General features: G+C 39.4%; 1 protein-coding gene across 3 annotated transcripts in view; it reads left to right on the forward strand.

Moving 5' to 3' along the window:
- Positions 1-8,519, forward strand: part of MINDY3 (MINDY lysine 48 deubiquitinase 3) — a 71,188-nt gene extending 62,669 nt beyond the window's left edge. For all 3 annotated transcript variants that reach the window (XM_025213368.1, XM_025213367.1, XM_025213369.1), the window contains 5 exons: positions 37-109; positions 961-1,033; positions 3,957-4,044; positions 5,477-5,548; positions 7,451-8,519. In XM_025213368.1, coding sequence (XP_025069153.1) covers positions 37-109; positions 961-1,033; positions 3,957-4,044; positions 5,477-5,548; positions 7,451-7,600 — 456 coding nt within the window. In that variant the 3' untranslated portion in view covers positions 7,601-8,519. The remainder of the gene's footprint in view (positions 1-36; positions 110-960; positions 1,034-3,956; positions 4,045-5,476; positions 5,549-7,450) is intronic.
- Positions 8,520-15,965: the final 7,446 nt, after the last annotated feature.

The following is a 15,965-nucleotide window of genomic DNA, read 5'->3' on the forward strand; positions in this document are numbered from 1 at the left end:
TATCATAGAATGTTCTTTTTCTTTTAATTTTTTAAGGATATGGCCCTTGTTGCACCTGAAGCTCCTTCAGAACAAGCCAGAAGAGTTTTTCAAACATACGATCCTGAAGGTAAGGCTTGCATTGATTGCTGGACTGAGATTTTGAATTGAAATGGGTTCACTAAATTATTTTACAGACTTATCCTGATTTTGACTGTTCTATGTATAAAGAATCCCTTAAAGAAATAGGACAATGGTTGTATCATACATCTAGAATATTTCACCTCTAATAGCACAGTCTCCTGCATTTTAATGCATCCTGCTTATCATTAGGCTCAGTACAGACTTGGAGGAGTGTAGTATTTACTGATTAACCAGCAAATCAAGGAGCTATGAGTGCTGCTGTTTATCAGCTTAAAAGGCTGAATAAACCTTTTGATTAGTACAGCCAAGTAGAGCAATACACAATACAAAATAGAATTCTTAAGCTGTAAGAGAGTCTCTTTGGCCAGTGACTCACCCTAATTTTACACTTTTGAAGAATAACTTGCCTAATCAGTGCAGTCACACCTGATTCCACTTGTTTATATGAAAAGTGCTGGAAAATTCACCAGTTTTATTTGGAAACTGGAAGCAGCATGACATTCAGGTGTCATTTTTATAAGAAATAAAGCTTAGTACTATTTTTCTGTGCTTTCAAGTGGTACATACTTATTAATAAAACTGCCTTCATATTTATAACCATTTCATATTTCTATTAGGTAGAAAGATGGTACTTCATTCTTTTAATTTCTGTAAATTATGAATTTTTGTCATGATGAGAAATGTGTATGGAAATTGTGCATTTTTAGCACCTTGTCTTTCAACTTTACATCTGGCTGTAATGTTTTAAGCTGTACATTTAATTGCCATCATTTTGAGTGGATTTGTGCTTGTGGAATATATTATTTTTCCCCCAGTGAAAACATTTGTGTCTCACAGATAATGGATTTATATCTGACACACTTCTAGAGGATGTAATGAAGGCTTTAGATCTTGTATCAGATCCTGAGTAGTAAGTATAAGTCGTGTAGTTAAATTCCTTCTTTATCAATGCACTAGTAAATGGTTTGGTTATATTTTGATAATATTGTTAATAAAACAAATTAGTGTAATGTCTCAGAATGTGAGAGTTATTTGTATTAACAACCTAGAGAGTTTTTAAATCTTGTCTTTAATTTAGAAAAGGATCTTGTCTCAGCTTCTATTTATTAACTGCTTGTGACATGTTTTTCTTCATGTGTACATATTTGCTTATGACCACCTAACGTAACAAGATGAATCTGTGCTGGAGGAAACCAGGACTTTCAAGGGAGCCTACTACAATGTCACACATCTGTAGCATTTGAACTTAAAACTGTTTCAGATTGATTTTGATGCGCTTACCCTTTGCATTTATCCATCAATACTACATATGTTCTAGCTCTAATAGTGATTATTTTGATAAAACTCTTTACTTTTGGAGCAGAACATATAACTCTTGTTTAGACTTGTATTAACAGCATGTTTCCCAAATGCTTGGTAAGCACATTTATTTTTAGTATTAAGGTCTGCATTTTTGCTACATTTTTTTTCTTGTATACTTAGCCCAGAAGGGGAAAAATTTGAGTTCGAACTTCTTTTGCATCTCCAAGACTTTAGTTGTGTTCAGCCATTAGACCAAGTTGCAGTTTGTCTTAGTCTAAAGCATTTGTGTTATAAGGCAGTTGAGTACTCTTCCGAGAACGAAAGCCATCTTTGATACCTGAATGGAGCAGTCTCTTTCCTTTCAAACTTGCACATCCCAGATAGTAAAACTGACCTTTATTTTGTTCTTCTTTATGAACCTGGAGGAGAGGCCATGGAAGTGATAGGAATATGGTGATGTGAATTATGGGAACAAACAATAAAGGAAATGCCTAAGAGGCAAATGTAGGCACCCAGTTCAGTCCTTAAAATAGTGAAAATTTTAGTGTTAAGGAAAGAACCTAACTTAGGAAGTTTGGGAAACTTTTTTATAATTTCCATTTCTAAAAGGAAAATTCCTCTTTCTGTATTCAGCTTCCTTTCAAGTAGATGCTTGGGTTTTAGTAATTTTTTACTTAATCCTGATTAAGCTACAAACCTCCTTGTAGACTTGAGCTTTACTACAAAGTCAACTAGGTAAAGTTACCCTGGATAGTTGATTTTATGTCCATTCAGCATAGAAGTGTGATTTTATTGCAGAATAAAATACAGGTTAAATTACTTCAGGGTATATGTATTGTGTGTCTGCACACATGACCTGTGGTTACATGTCCCATTAATAAAGTATAGAACAGGAGCTGTAATAATGTAAACAGGACTCAGATTCTTATATTCCATGTAAGTGGTTGTTCTGTTTCCATTTAAAATTTTAAGAAAATTTTGGATATACCTGCATTACTTCCAAGTATATTGTATCTTTGCATATCTTTATATAGCATTACATATAATATGTCAGGTCCTGTAGTTTCCCACTTAGGTTTTGAGCATCTCAAATCTCAAAAGAATGAAGTCCTTTCAGGCCTCAATATGTGAGAAGATGCCAAGGAAAGATTTTTGTGGAGCAAAAGCATATTCACTAGGTGGAATAATTCTGTTTTAGTTGTGAATCTATTCCTACAATGTATGTGAAGGCATTGTTGTTAGGGGCATTGTCTTTTATTAGTAACTTACTCATTTCTGGTTACTAAAGTTCTATGGCACTCTTAGTAAAATTAGAGATGTCTTCAAATTGTTTAAAGTTTGTCTAGCTTTCATTTATATTAAGTTTCTAGGCTTAAACCCTTAATATGTCTAAGTTTTTAAACAGTTGCTGTATTTCATTAGCAAGTGAAAGGATTCATATATGTTCTTATGTGAATTAAGAGTATTTGAAAGGCTTGTATAAACCTAAATCTGCCCCACCTATGTTCTTCTTTCAAGTCATCTTTCAAACAATACAAAACTCTTGGGCAGTTTTCAGACAGCTGCCTTTGGGCGGGGAGGGGGGTAGAAGTACTTCCAGACTTGTAACAGAAAGGGTAATATTCCATTCAGAACCAACAACGGGTTTAAAGTCCTATATCTTACAGACAGTCTGTGCTGGTTCCGTGAAGTGCTGAGTATTTCTTATTTCAAATGTTAAAATCCAGCATGATTTACAGGAGGGCTAGTTAATTACCATTTTGTGAATTCAAAAACCTTTCATTCAAAGGCCAGTATTGTAGAACTTAAGAGTACCAGATGGTACTCATCATACTAGGCAGAGGGATAAGGAAGAAATATGAATATATTTTTAGACTTTATAGAATAGGGTCTGCAGAAATACAAGCTTGAATGTTTTATTGACAGTCATTTAATGTGACCTGCAAATATCCCATGCTTGTGCCAATAAAACTTTCAAACTACTTGCTGTACATTCTCAATCTCTCTGTGTAATACTAAAATAAATGTAAATGCTTTTGACTTCTCTAGTATAAATGGCACTACGTAAATATGCAGTGATAAACTGGGGACTTTGATAAGCCTGAATTAAATTTATCAATCTCAAGTGAATTAATTGAGAACTTTTTAGATCTTTGTTTAAAAACAGGTTTGTTAATTCTTGCACAGTTGTATTTAGAAGATGGTTTGTGTATTCAATTTCAAGCTAGCAGTTGGTTTTAAGATGTCTTCTAAACTATTAAGTTAGAATCTAGACTGGTTTTTAAATGACTTTTCCTAATAAGGTGATCTCGCAAAATTATCATTGCTACCTCCGTTTTAAATAACAGATTATTTTGATTTTCAAAATAGCTGCATTTTTGGGAAATAAGTTGCTTTTCTGGTCCATTTGTCATTTACCATTATAGATAGAACAGCATCAGTATATTTGGCAGACAAAGGTATTGTATAATTGCATAACTGAGCCATGAAAAAATAAAAATGCACTACTTACACTTTTCTTTTTGTCTTAGTGTAAACATTATGAAGACCAAGTTAGACCCAGAAGGACTAGGAATTATATTATTGGGTCCCTTTCTGCAAGAATTTTTCCCTGAGCAGGTAACATAGTCATTATCTTCTATGTTATAGCATGAAACATTGTGTATTTTGCTTAACAGCATCTTTTGGTGTGATGCATTAAACATTTTTATTTATCTAATGTGCAAAACCTTTTTGCAGAAGTATTTTTAATAAATACTGCATTTATTTGACACTTCTGGTCAGCAGGTAACTGTTTGCACTATGTAGTTGAATAGATTTCCTTTAGAAACCAACATTACAAAAATTTTACATTATAAAAACCTTCCTATGTTTTTTAGGCTTTCCACTAAAAGGAAACTCCCTTGAAGTTGCAGGTTTAAAGTTCAGTTAAAGGCACACTGTCAAGTATCTTAAATATAAATTTCATTTTGTCTGTTACCTAGAAGTATACAGGCATGAGGGCAGAGCAGATGATAAGGCATCTTGCTACAGCTCCAAAAGCATAAAACTGGTCTGGGTTTGTGCTGGAGGCTACCCCCAGCCAACCCCACCAAAACCCTGCAGTACATCAGAGGTGATTGGATATGAGGGCTAAAGCACGCCAGTCTTTTGTGAGAGACTGGCTACAGAAACAGCTTGCCTTAACCACACGAGTACTGTGGGCTCTTTGATTTGGGAGACCTTGATATTTTTCTTTTGGTTCCCCAGAAGTGAGAAATCACCTGAAAATTATTAGTTTGAATTTGATTTTAGTCTCTTGTGAGAGTGTAACGCCCATGGAGCTTTGTAGCATTATCATAAAGATCTACAGCAGCTAGCAAATACTATTCCCAAACTTTTGGTGACATAAATGATGTTAGGATACAAGCAGATTATGATATCTGTATTACATAAATGGAAGTTATGACTTTTAAACAAATAGTGACATCATGCAGGAAATACAGGAAAGCCTGCATGTGTGAAAGTTATGGAAAATTATTTTCAGGATTTGAAGTGAAAAGTGAAATGCTTAAGACATTTTTAAAATATACTTGGCAATGTCCCTTAAAGATGTAATATGCACAGTCAAATGGCTGTACCAAAGCAGTGCTGCAATGTGATATACTACAGGTGATTTGGGAAACGTTGGTGCCACCCTGCCAAAGATTGTAACGACTGAAAACATCATAATTAGATGATGCAGTGGGTAATAGAAAGATTAAATGAATTATCAGACTATCTGTGCTCGGTACTGAAGAATCATGCTATTTCCAGTTGGGCAGTGAATGTAATTAGTTACTCTTGAAAATACTGGTTTGTCTGTTCAGTTACAATATAATTGGACTGATCATCAGGGTATTTTGTTTTGTCCTGGTTGGAGAATCCAAGCCTAGAAAATCTTTAGGATCTTGTATCTGATTATTTTTATTACCTCCTTGTCCCACCAACTGCAACTTGTATTCATGATGAGAAAAAGTTGGCAGGATACAGTGATTTTATTATATGAAATTAACTGTTTTATTTATACTAGGACTCCAGGGTTCCAGAGTCATTCACTGTTTATCACTACAATGGATTGAAGCAATCTAATTATAATGAAAAGGTATGATTTGAGAAAAAAAATACCCTAGGTCAGGAAGAAACCAATAGTTTTCACCATATGATAGCAGTTCAACATCCTCTAGAAAAGGAGTTTGTGAAATTCCATTCCTTATATTCCTATATAAAACTACTAAACATTTAGCAGTAGTTTCTGCTAAGGTGAGTAAAATATTTGTACTCACAAACTTTTTTTTAGCTAAGTCTGCTTTCTACACACAGTTTTGATTTTCCCCAAACCTCCATTTACAAATATTTGAATTTGGAAACATTGTTTCATACTCCTATCTCTTCTACAGTCTGGGACTCCTGGTTGAGCTACATTTCGTGTGCTATAGCATGGTCTGCCTCCCTGAGAGTGGAGACAGTGCATCAGGTGGTAGTTCCTGGCATGGTACTCAGAGCAAAGCACTTCCTATGCATGAGAATGGAGACATGAGACAAATAAACTCCAGTGAAGCATCAGCATTTCCAAATTTAAATTTTTGGTTCCAACTTCTACCACAGATCAAAATTCTCTGTAGAAAATGTAGATGAAAAATAAGCCATTTTTGCTTTTTTTATATAAATGTTGTGCAGAATTAACCACTTTGAACTCCCCCTGGATTAGTGCATGTATTAGCTATCTGAGTAGTGTGAGAGAATAAATAATCACAGAGACAGTTACAAGTGAAGAGACCATTTGTTCAGTCATCATTTAATACATTTGAATACACATTCCTTAAAATGAAATCCTGTGAAACCTAAAATGTGGGGAAAGGTAACTCAGAAACAATTTTTAGGTAATATATGCACATGTATTTATTTTAATGTTTGACCTTCACATATTTGCTGAACAAATAACTATTTCTAGGAAATGCTGGCTCAGATATGTTTAAAGATATCTTTACTGCTTCATTGAGTTTTAAGAATTAAATTTGTTTCAAGAGACTTTAGGATCTAGTTAACTCTAACTCCAAGGAATCAGGGTATAGCTAGCATTTAATGAGAAATGAAAATATTTTGACTTTGGATAGGTAAGCTGCGGTAAAAAATCTTTGTCTTGTGCCACTTTGGCTACTTGAAGAACAAAACATTGAACATTGTTTTGCCTAACGCTGGATACTTGAACAAGTTGCCTGACTTCCAGAAGTGCTGTGCACCTGCAGCTTTTGTTGACTTAAGTGCCAGCTCTGGGTGCATGAAGGCATGAAATGAATAGTGAATTAGTTTGTTCATCTTTTGCTTCATTAAATTTTTCTTGTGCAGCTGTAATTTTCACCACTTGCCTTGCCCTTGACATGTGTGTGTTTATGTTAACTCACTTTGTTACCCATTTTTTCTCTTCTATTTGGATGAAAAATGTTTCAGTATTTTTTTATTATTTATAGTAATACTTACCTGTAGAGCAAATTTTAGTGCTGTAAGAGTTAAATGCAAACTTGTTGCCAAGAAAAATCTCTATTTCAAAACTATATTGTTTCATACCTGAAAATCTGGTCAAAATATTTCTTTCTCTTATTTTCTGTAAGGAATTTCACATTAAGCTTGTGTTTGTTTCATCCTTTTTCTGACCTGAAAGATACTGGCAATTTGAGTTCATTGTCTGAATAACCTATTGTCACACAACTTTTATATCAAGTTTTCATCAGGCCTCTCCCTCTGCTCTAGCCTTTTTGGTCTCTTCATGCAAATCATGTGCTACATATGCCCTAATCAGAAGTTTTGGCACTGGATCTTCTCTCTCACTTTTATAAATAAGAATGAACTATTTGTGTATATACACAAACAGAAACAAATATAAAAGTGCATCCTTTGGTTGTGGTATATTTTATGACATACATCTTTCATGAAGGATGGATGTTTGCATACTCATAAAAGGTTTCTTAGATAATATAGACTGATCTAGTTGGATTTATTTTGACAGGTCATGTATGTAGAAGGAACAGCAGTTATTATGGGCTTTGAAGAGCCAATGCTACAGACTGACGACACTCCAGTGAAACGCTGTTTGCAAACCAAGTGGCCATATATAGAGTTACTGTGGACTACAGATCGATCTCCTTCATTAAACTGATGCGTTTAAATTATATACCATACCACTAGCTAATGCTTGAATGAGGGTATAGGAAATGGCAGTATACGCTATACTTTGGCTGCAAGAAGTTATACACTGGTATCATTGACAAACTGTAAATAATGATTACAAACACTTTTTTCAGTGTTAATTGGAATATTTAATTTTTTAATCAAATTGATTTTTATTACAATAGTTTGTCATTTTTTGGCCGTTGTAATGCTGTTAATGTAAATTTGTTTCTTTAAAAAGCCCATTTATTCAGTCTAAGATTATTTAGCATCTCAAAGATTTGAAAAGTGTCCAATATTGCAGTATCTGCATATTAGGAATCAAATTGATCTTTCATATATAAAACCATTCCTTTGCTTCTTCTTGAATCATTTGGCCATGTTTTATTATTTGAATATACTGGCTTACATTACAGTATCCTAATTTTTGGACAAGATTAGCCTTTGCACTGAATGTGTTTAAATGAGTTTAAACTTTCTGCAATTTTTTCTAAAATCTGGCTTTAACTAAACAGCTTGCACAAAAGTGGTATAATTATGATATATTTCTAGGAATATTACTCAGTATAATTCATAAATGCTTTTTCTTGGCAGTTGTGTATTGCTGTGGCTTAGCTATCCGGCATGTTAAAAGTGAAGACAGGATCTGAGAATAAATAGATGTATTGATATTTATTCAAAGTTGTATAAAGGAAATGTAAAAAATCAACAGCAGAAAGAATTTGTTCTATAATCCTTAAACTGTTCAGATTTATAGTATTGCCAAGTACCTCTCTCCGTTTGTCCAAACAGCAGTGTAAGCCAGCTTTATTGTATGTGTTAAGTGCATGAGACCATCTGTTATTACATTAGTATATTCTGTTATTTATTATCGACTTGTTAACCCTAAATAAAGACTTTTCCCTGAAATGCGATTTAGTGTTTCCACATTGGTTTCCAGTTTAACCTGTTTGCTGATTCATAGATTTCATAGACATCAGGGCTGGAAGGGACCTCGGAAGATCATCAAGTCCAGCCCCCCACCCAAAGGGCAGGAAGTCAGCTGGGGTCATAGGATCCCAGCAAGATAAGCATCCAGTTTCATCTTGAAGGTGTTCAGTGAAGGCGCTTGAACCACCTCCGGTGGCAGGCTGTTCCAGACCTTGGGGGCTCGGACAGTAAAGAAGTTCTTCCTTATGTCCAGCCTGAAACGATCTTGAAGTAGTTTGTGACCATTCGACCTCGTCATCCCTTGGGGCTCTCTGGTGAACAAACGTTCCCCCAGATGCTGGTGGTCACCCCTGATAAACTTGTAGGTGGCCATCAGATCACCCCTGAGCCTGCGCTTTTTCAGGCTAAAGAGCCCCAGGGCTCTCAGCCTGTCATCGTAGGGTCTGCTTCCCTGACCTCTGATCATTCTGAGATTCTGTAAGCTTTGTAATGAAAAAACTAGAAATGTTGACTCCCCTAATATCTACTTTTTGAACTAGAGAGCAATCCTTTGAAGTTATAAACACTTGTCAAAGATAAAAGCTTACGATCATAATTGGTTTCCCACTTCTTGCATTTGATAAGCATAGGACATGCATGTATAACATGTATCAATGTTAAAAGAGGGCTGAGAATTCAAATTTAGAAGTTTATTTTTCTGCTCTTTCACTTTATTTGATAGAAAAATAGAATGATAATAAAGAAGCTTTTTCAGAGAAACAAGCTGAGCTTGAATTGTTGAAACAAAAACCACGCAACAAAAAATGCTTCGTTATAGAATTTGAAATGTAAATTAGGTATTATTGGCAAAGAGAGACAGGTTTTCTCTGGATGGCAGTTGCAGAAATTACATCTGCATAAACTTCAAACTAATTATTAGATTTACTTCAGGAAAACAAGATTGATGTAATTCCAGTACTGGCTTCATGCAGATGCTGATTCCAGATACTGAGCTCTGGAATTAACACCACCTTTGCTAAATGCAAAAGTGACAACACTGAATGTATCTCACAATATAAAAAGGAAAGTGAGTATTTAAGGCCTAATTTTATTTTCCTGAATAATGATCCCATCATGGGCAGTAACAGTTTGAATACCGTAAAAATTTCCATGCTTTCCTTTAAGTCAGTTGTCCCTATACACATTCTCACTCTACTGGGGTGTGTTCAGCCCACAACTTTATTTGCAATATTTAGATTGTTTCAGCCGCACCCCTGGTACCCCTTCATCTGGGGGGCGGTAAGTGGAGATTTACACTTATCCCCACTCTCCCTCTCCTTTCCTCTTGACTTGATGGTGAGGACAGATCATTACTGTTGGTCAGCATGAGTATCCTGGTACGCCTTATTTACTGCTGCTTTTCCTTATTTCATTGTCCTTTCCTCCTTGTAGTGCCAACCTTGAAAGGCACCACAGATCCACTTTCAGCCATTGGGTTTGAAGACTGGCACCTTTTAGTACTTCCCTCCTCTCTCTCCCTTCCCCCACCCTTGTTTCTTTCTATTGTGCCATTAGGCACTACCATTTAAGATCTGCGTAATTGCTGTCAACCTGAAAGTTTCCTCACAAGAATTATGATGTTGCTTCCTAAAGCTTGTTATCTTTTATAACTGCCTCTCTTGTGAAGGCCTTATTTTGGTATCAGACCATCATACCCAACATCTCTACTGTCAGGGTGACTCAGCCACCCTGAACAAGTATCCGTTGTTCATTTCAACCAAGAAGGAGAAGAAGAGACGATTATGAATATCCCTCATTGCAGACCCCTGGGTTCGACATAGTTCTCAGCACCAAGTGTTCCACTCGGTACCATCAGGCTCTTGATATCACCTCTTCCTGGAGACCCTTTTCCTCTGGTCAGAGCTACCAACCATCCATAAGTTTATAGGAAAAAAAGAGGCTAAAACACTTGTCCATAAAATGTATGGAGTGTTGGTGGCAACCCTGCTTTCCTACTGCTGCCTACTGGGACCTTTGGGTGTTTTTGGAAATGCTTTGGATATTGTATGTGTGGGAGAGGGGATTCCTCTTCACCTGCTTGGGGATGAGTCTGGCTGGAAGGGCGTGTCCCCTGAGCACAGGGAGCGGGGCTTGGAGTGTCACTGTACTGCATTCAAGTTCTCTTCTCCCTCCTGTCCACCTTGTGGTTCACAGCTGCAGCAGGGAGAGGAGGATCAGGCTCTTTGCTCCCTGACCTGTTGCAGCAGCTGCAGCAAAGAATTGCTGCTCACAGCAGCAGGCTTCTCTCTCCCATTTCCTGCAAAGGGAGCAGCAGTTGGGAGACCTTTTGCACCTCAGCCCTCCTGTTGGGGGAGTGTACAGCGATTTGCCGGGGGTTGGAGAAAGAGACACTCCTGCCTTACCCCTTGTACTGAGGGGGAGAGTTTATTTGCGGGAGAGCAACTGGTTCCTGGAATGGTTTCTGAAGGACATAGGCAAAAAGTCAATTATCAGCTGAGGTAGGTGAGAAAGTTGTATCTGGGTTCAGCATTGGATTTTCCTGCTCCCACTGTCCTGTGCCCAGGGAAGCTTTAGCTGTCACTGCTGGAGGAAGGGTTTTGTTTTCCAAATATGCAGGTATGACAAGAAAAGCTGTGAATTGCTGCATTTAGTGATACTGGGAATTTTAAAAAGTCCCTGGCTTGTGGGGGCTATGGGGAGGGTATTAAAGTGCTCTTGTGTCTACGTACTACACACAGAAAAATGTGTCAGTAAAAGGTTAGTTGTCCATAAAATATTTGCAGATTGTCAGTAAAAAGAAATGTTCTTGGACTGGTAACCCCATGTCTGGCATCACACAGATTGGAATCAGGTCATCAGTCATGGTCTCAGAGTAGGACTCCTTCCCTCTCCACATCATTCAACTCCTCTTTCCTTGTAAACCCCACGTGAGACCACCTCCCATCCCTGGGACTTCATGGTCTATCCAGGAATCTTTTCAAGCTTTCAAAGGACTAAGGCCACCCGCATATTGAGCTCCAAGATTTCCTAGGCCTGCAGGGACTCCATGGATGTTTGTAGATAATCAGGCAGAGCAACATTGGTTCTGTCTTCTGGCTCCAGGCATTCTTGCCCTGGTATGGGTTATTCCTGTGTCCACAGGACATCGCTCAGTGACCTTGGGTCATCCTTTCCTTAGTTGCCAGCTTAGCTATTTTAGCTTTTGGGTCACCTGCCCATGGACAGCAAACCTGTTATTTGGGGATCCTGGTCTGTCTTTTCTTCTCTTGAGCAGGCTGCCTTGAGTTAGCTTCCTTTCCCAACCCCTAGACTGCCCATTAGGGCTGTGCGAAATTTCAGCAGCCACTTCATTCCGGAGGTGTTTTGGCTCATTTCAGCGCCCGAAACACCGAATCCAAAACAAAATGGAAGCTCGGAAACATCTCTGAAACAAAACAAAACCATCTGAAATATTTTGGAAATGTTTCGGAGGCGGCCCCTGGGAATAGTCCTGCACAGCCCAGCTCTCCTATTAAAGTGCTGGGTGGGGGATGGGGCTAGGAAAGGCAGTCATGGATGGGGGCTTCTCCTGTGGCTCTCACTGCTGGGGCAGAGGCAGGCGCAGCTGGAGGAGCCATAGGAGAACCTGCAGCCGCCCAGCTGTGCCTGTCACTCCCCAGCCAATCCAAATCTCTGAAACAGCGTCAACTCTGAAACAGATCTGCCCTGCAACTTCCTTAAGGCATAGGACTGTTTTACTAGTTTTCTTTTAGTGCTAAGCACAATAAGGCCTGTACCTCAGAAGGACAGTATTGGAATACAAATACAGGTTTCCCTCAATTTATGCTGTACATGTGTTTCTGAAGAAAGGTGCATAAATTGAATTTGCATAAAGCAAACCTACTTTACAATGTAACAAATAGTGATAGGCTCCCATGGGAGTGAGGGAGGGAGACAGGCTGAGACTAGGGAAGGGGCTGGGACTAGGGGAGGAGGGGTGCCACACCTGGAGCTGCACAAGGCAGCAAAGCAGAGGGAACAGAGCAACACTCCCCCCAGTTCTGGCTGCAGCGGCCCTGGTAGTGGCCGGTGCCAGCTGCTTGCCTGCACCATGCCATGGTGCAGGCAGCTGGGGTTGGTTGCTCCCAGGGCTGCTGCAACTGGGGCTGGGGTGAGTGCTGCGCTCCACGCCGCCCAGGCCTCTGCTCATCCACATTCACCCCAGCCTGTGCTGGAGCAGCCCTAGAAGCGGCCGACACCAGCTGCCTGCACCATGGCATGGTGCAGCCCAGCAGCTGGGGTGAGCCCAGGCACAGGGCAACAGGCGGAGCACGGTGCAGCTCTGTGGCTGCAGGCAGCCAGCACCAGCCACTTCTGGGGCCGCAGCAGCTGGGGCTGGGGTGAGTGGGGCCACGGCCCTTTTCTCTCCCTCCACAGACTTACCTGCTTGGGGGCAGGGGCATCTACACTCATTGCATAAGAGCGAATTTACCTTTTATATAATGAATTATGGGTCTAATTATGCTCATTGCATAAAAGCAAATTCGCATACAAAGAACCCACATAAATCGAGGGAAACCTGTATTTGATGTTTGTTTTGAAAGTAATTGGAAGTTAGATGCCAGAATTAGTGGGAGGAGAAGGGAAGGGACTAAGTTTATTTAGTCTGATCTTTGCTATTGAGATGCTAGGCTTAACATTGTTCTGAAAAATTTAGAGGAAAAATCCTCTTGCTCTATTTTGCCTTCTTAGGATCTTAAATTTGTTGGGTAAGTATCCAATATAGCTCTCAACCTCTCCCACATCCGTAAATATGTCTCTCTTAACCTATGTGTAGGTAGATTGTGCTTTCATGTAAAGTAAAATATTTTTAAAATCTAATTGGACAGTTTGGCTTGAGTATTCCTAATGATCTCACTGAAACTTAAATGTCAAGCAACCTTTAAGTTCTGCCCTTTTGACAGCTCTTTTTAACTTTTAACCACTCACTTCTACATCTTTTACTTGTGAAGTGAGTATGGGATATATAGGAAAATGATTATGGGGTTGAGCAATAGGACAGAATAGGAATAAAAAAGTAAAGTCCTTCTAAGGTAATTTGGGATTTATGCAAGTGTTTGCCATACCTGATCTACAATCACGCACTTGTTTTAAGCTGTGTGATTGTAGATTGGGTGCAACTTGTGCACACATTCGTCAGTGCCAGGAGAACCTGATCTAAGTAAGTCGGGGTGGGGGTTGGGGGGGTGGATAGGATTGTAGGGGCTAGTGGGTCCACGGTGGGAGTTGGCAGGTCTGGGAGCATTGGCGGGTCTGCAGCAGGGGGATTGGTGCATGTGGGGAGGGGTGAAGGTTGTCTGTCTGCAGGGGTGGGGGATCCAGCAGGGCTAAATATACCCTGGTCAGGGTGACAGGGGCAGGAAAAGTGAGCAGTGGGGCTTTTCCAGCTCCAGGACTTCACTCCAAAAATGTGCAGATGTTTCATAGGTCAAGCTAACCCATTTCCAATCTAACTTAGTTCACCTCCTCAGTTAGATCAGACGGGCCTTTTTTGATTGATCTAACCTCTGTAAACATCTGTACAGATTGGCCTTTAGATTGATCTACCCCTAGTTAGGTCAATCTAAGTTTAACGTCTGTACATACTATAAGTGATTGCATTTTAATCCTGACCTGAAACATCTCTGCTATTCCCAGGCCTTGGGGCCTCTTAATGCAAGACTGCTAATCATATCCTCTGTTTATATGAGAATGCACTTGTGGGTTTGGTATTGACCTTATTTGTTTGATGAAACTGTATTCAGTATTTATATATGGAAATAGTTTTTGCCTGAGAGATCCCGTTAAAAACAACACTTCCCGGAGCCTGAAAGCTTAAGTTACTGAAAAACTTAATCTGCTTGTCAAGCATGTCTTCGTACTTTTCACTTGCGCCTATCTTCTGTAAAGAATTTTTAATATAGACGACATTGTTATGGAGCCATAAATGTAAATAGGAAAACTGAACATTGGACAAGTTCTGTTGGCTTGTCATCCTAATGCCGTTTCCAAGCAGAATCGTGTTCTTGCAGAATTGCAGCTAGGGTCTGAGAAGAAAGGGCTGCAGGCTTTTTATACAGCAAGATTAATAAGGTAGAGTTGATAGGAATGAGAACAAGTTCAATACACAACGAGTTTTCCATTCTTAATGGAACTAGTATGGAGAAAATATTTCAGAATGCTTTGGCCTCAATTCAGGTGTCCTTGGCCAACCTGGGCATATCCCCATGAGCAGGAACGTATGTTTCCCCAGAGACAAGTAGCAGTGGCACACCTTGGGCTGCTGCTACTTGTCCCCGGGGAATGTCTGTGCCACACACGCTCTGGCATACAGCACGTTGCCCTGGGTGGGGTAGGGGAGGCTGGGGCCAACAACTATGCTGGTATGAGCAGCTTTACCCATGTCCTGGGGGCCTGCAGGATCTGGCAGCAAGGAACCTGGCCAGCAGCTGGAGCTTGGGTGTAGCTGGCCAGTCTCCAGTTTTGGGCAGCATGCCATGTGTGCCGCCCTGTTTTTTTTTTAGGCGTGACCCTGGGATCTCCTGGTGTCAACCCCCCCTCCTCCCCAACACCTCCGCATTGCAGAGTAACTGTGCGGAGAATGCCTGCATATGCAGCATGTGCTGCCAAACATGGGTCTGCAGTGTCACGTATTGCACATCCTTGCTCATCTGGATGCGCCCCCTATGTCTAAAGCAGCCATCACTATTTCTTACGGTAGAGCAAGTGCTAGAGATGCAGATATGCAGCAGGCTAAGCTGGTAGAAAGGAATCATAATTTAGGTAGAGCTCAATATACCAGTAAGAGTGTGCTTTCAGATAAGTAGATTCAGGCTGCTTCACTTCTACAGCATCCCAAGCCTTGTGCCATGTTGAATCAGGCTATACAGCCAAGTGTTCTTTTTTGTGGAGATCAGAAATAAAGGAAACCTGGCGCATGCATCGCTAACAGCACTATGGCCAGTAAGTAATGTATGTTCCTCTTAATTTTCTCCCCCTATCCCATTACCTCCTGATCATGTTGGCTTCCCAGAACAACATATTGACTTTTAATGGCTCCAATTATAGTATCCAGAAAACCTTAATTACTACAGAAATCTTACCAGCAAATAATTGAAGGAAATAGAAAATTTATCATAGCAGACTGAACATCTGGGCTGCAATTTCAGTTCGAAGGCTTTTACCAGTAAAATTTCCATTAACCTTAAAAGAAGTTATGCTGCTAAAATCCTGCACAGTCCTTTGAGATAATATTCTTCTAATGTTAAAAGCTAGATTATGCAATTAATGGTATAAATGAGATTAAAGCTACTGTAAAAAGACCCCATTTATATAAAACTGATTAGTCTCTAGTACAGTGATTTCCACCACTCTGTAACTTTTCTGAGTTTAGTAATACACTCTTT

This window comes from Alligator sinensis, unplaced genomic scaffold (genome assembly GCF_000455745.1).
Source record: "Alligator sinensis unplaced genomic scaffold, ASM45574v1 scaffold114_1, whole genome shotgun sequence".
NCBI lineage: Eukaryota > Metazoa > Chordata > Crocodylia > Alligatoridae > Alligator > Alligator sinensis.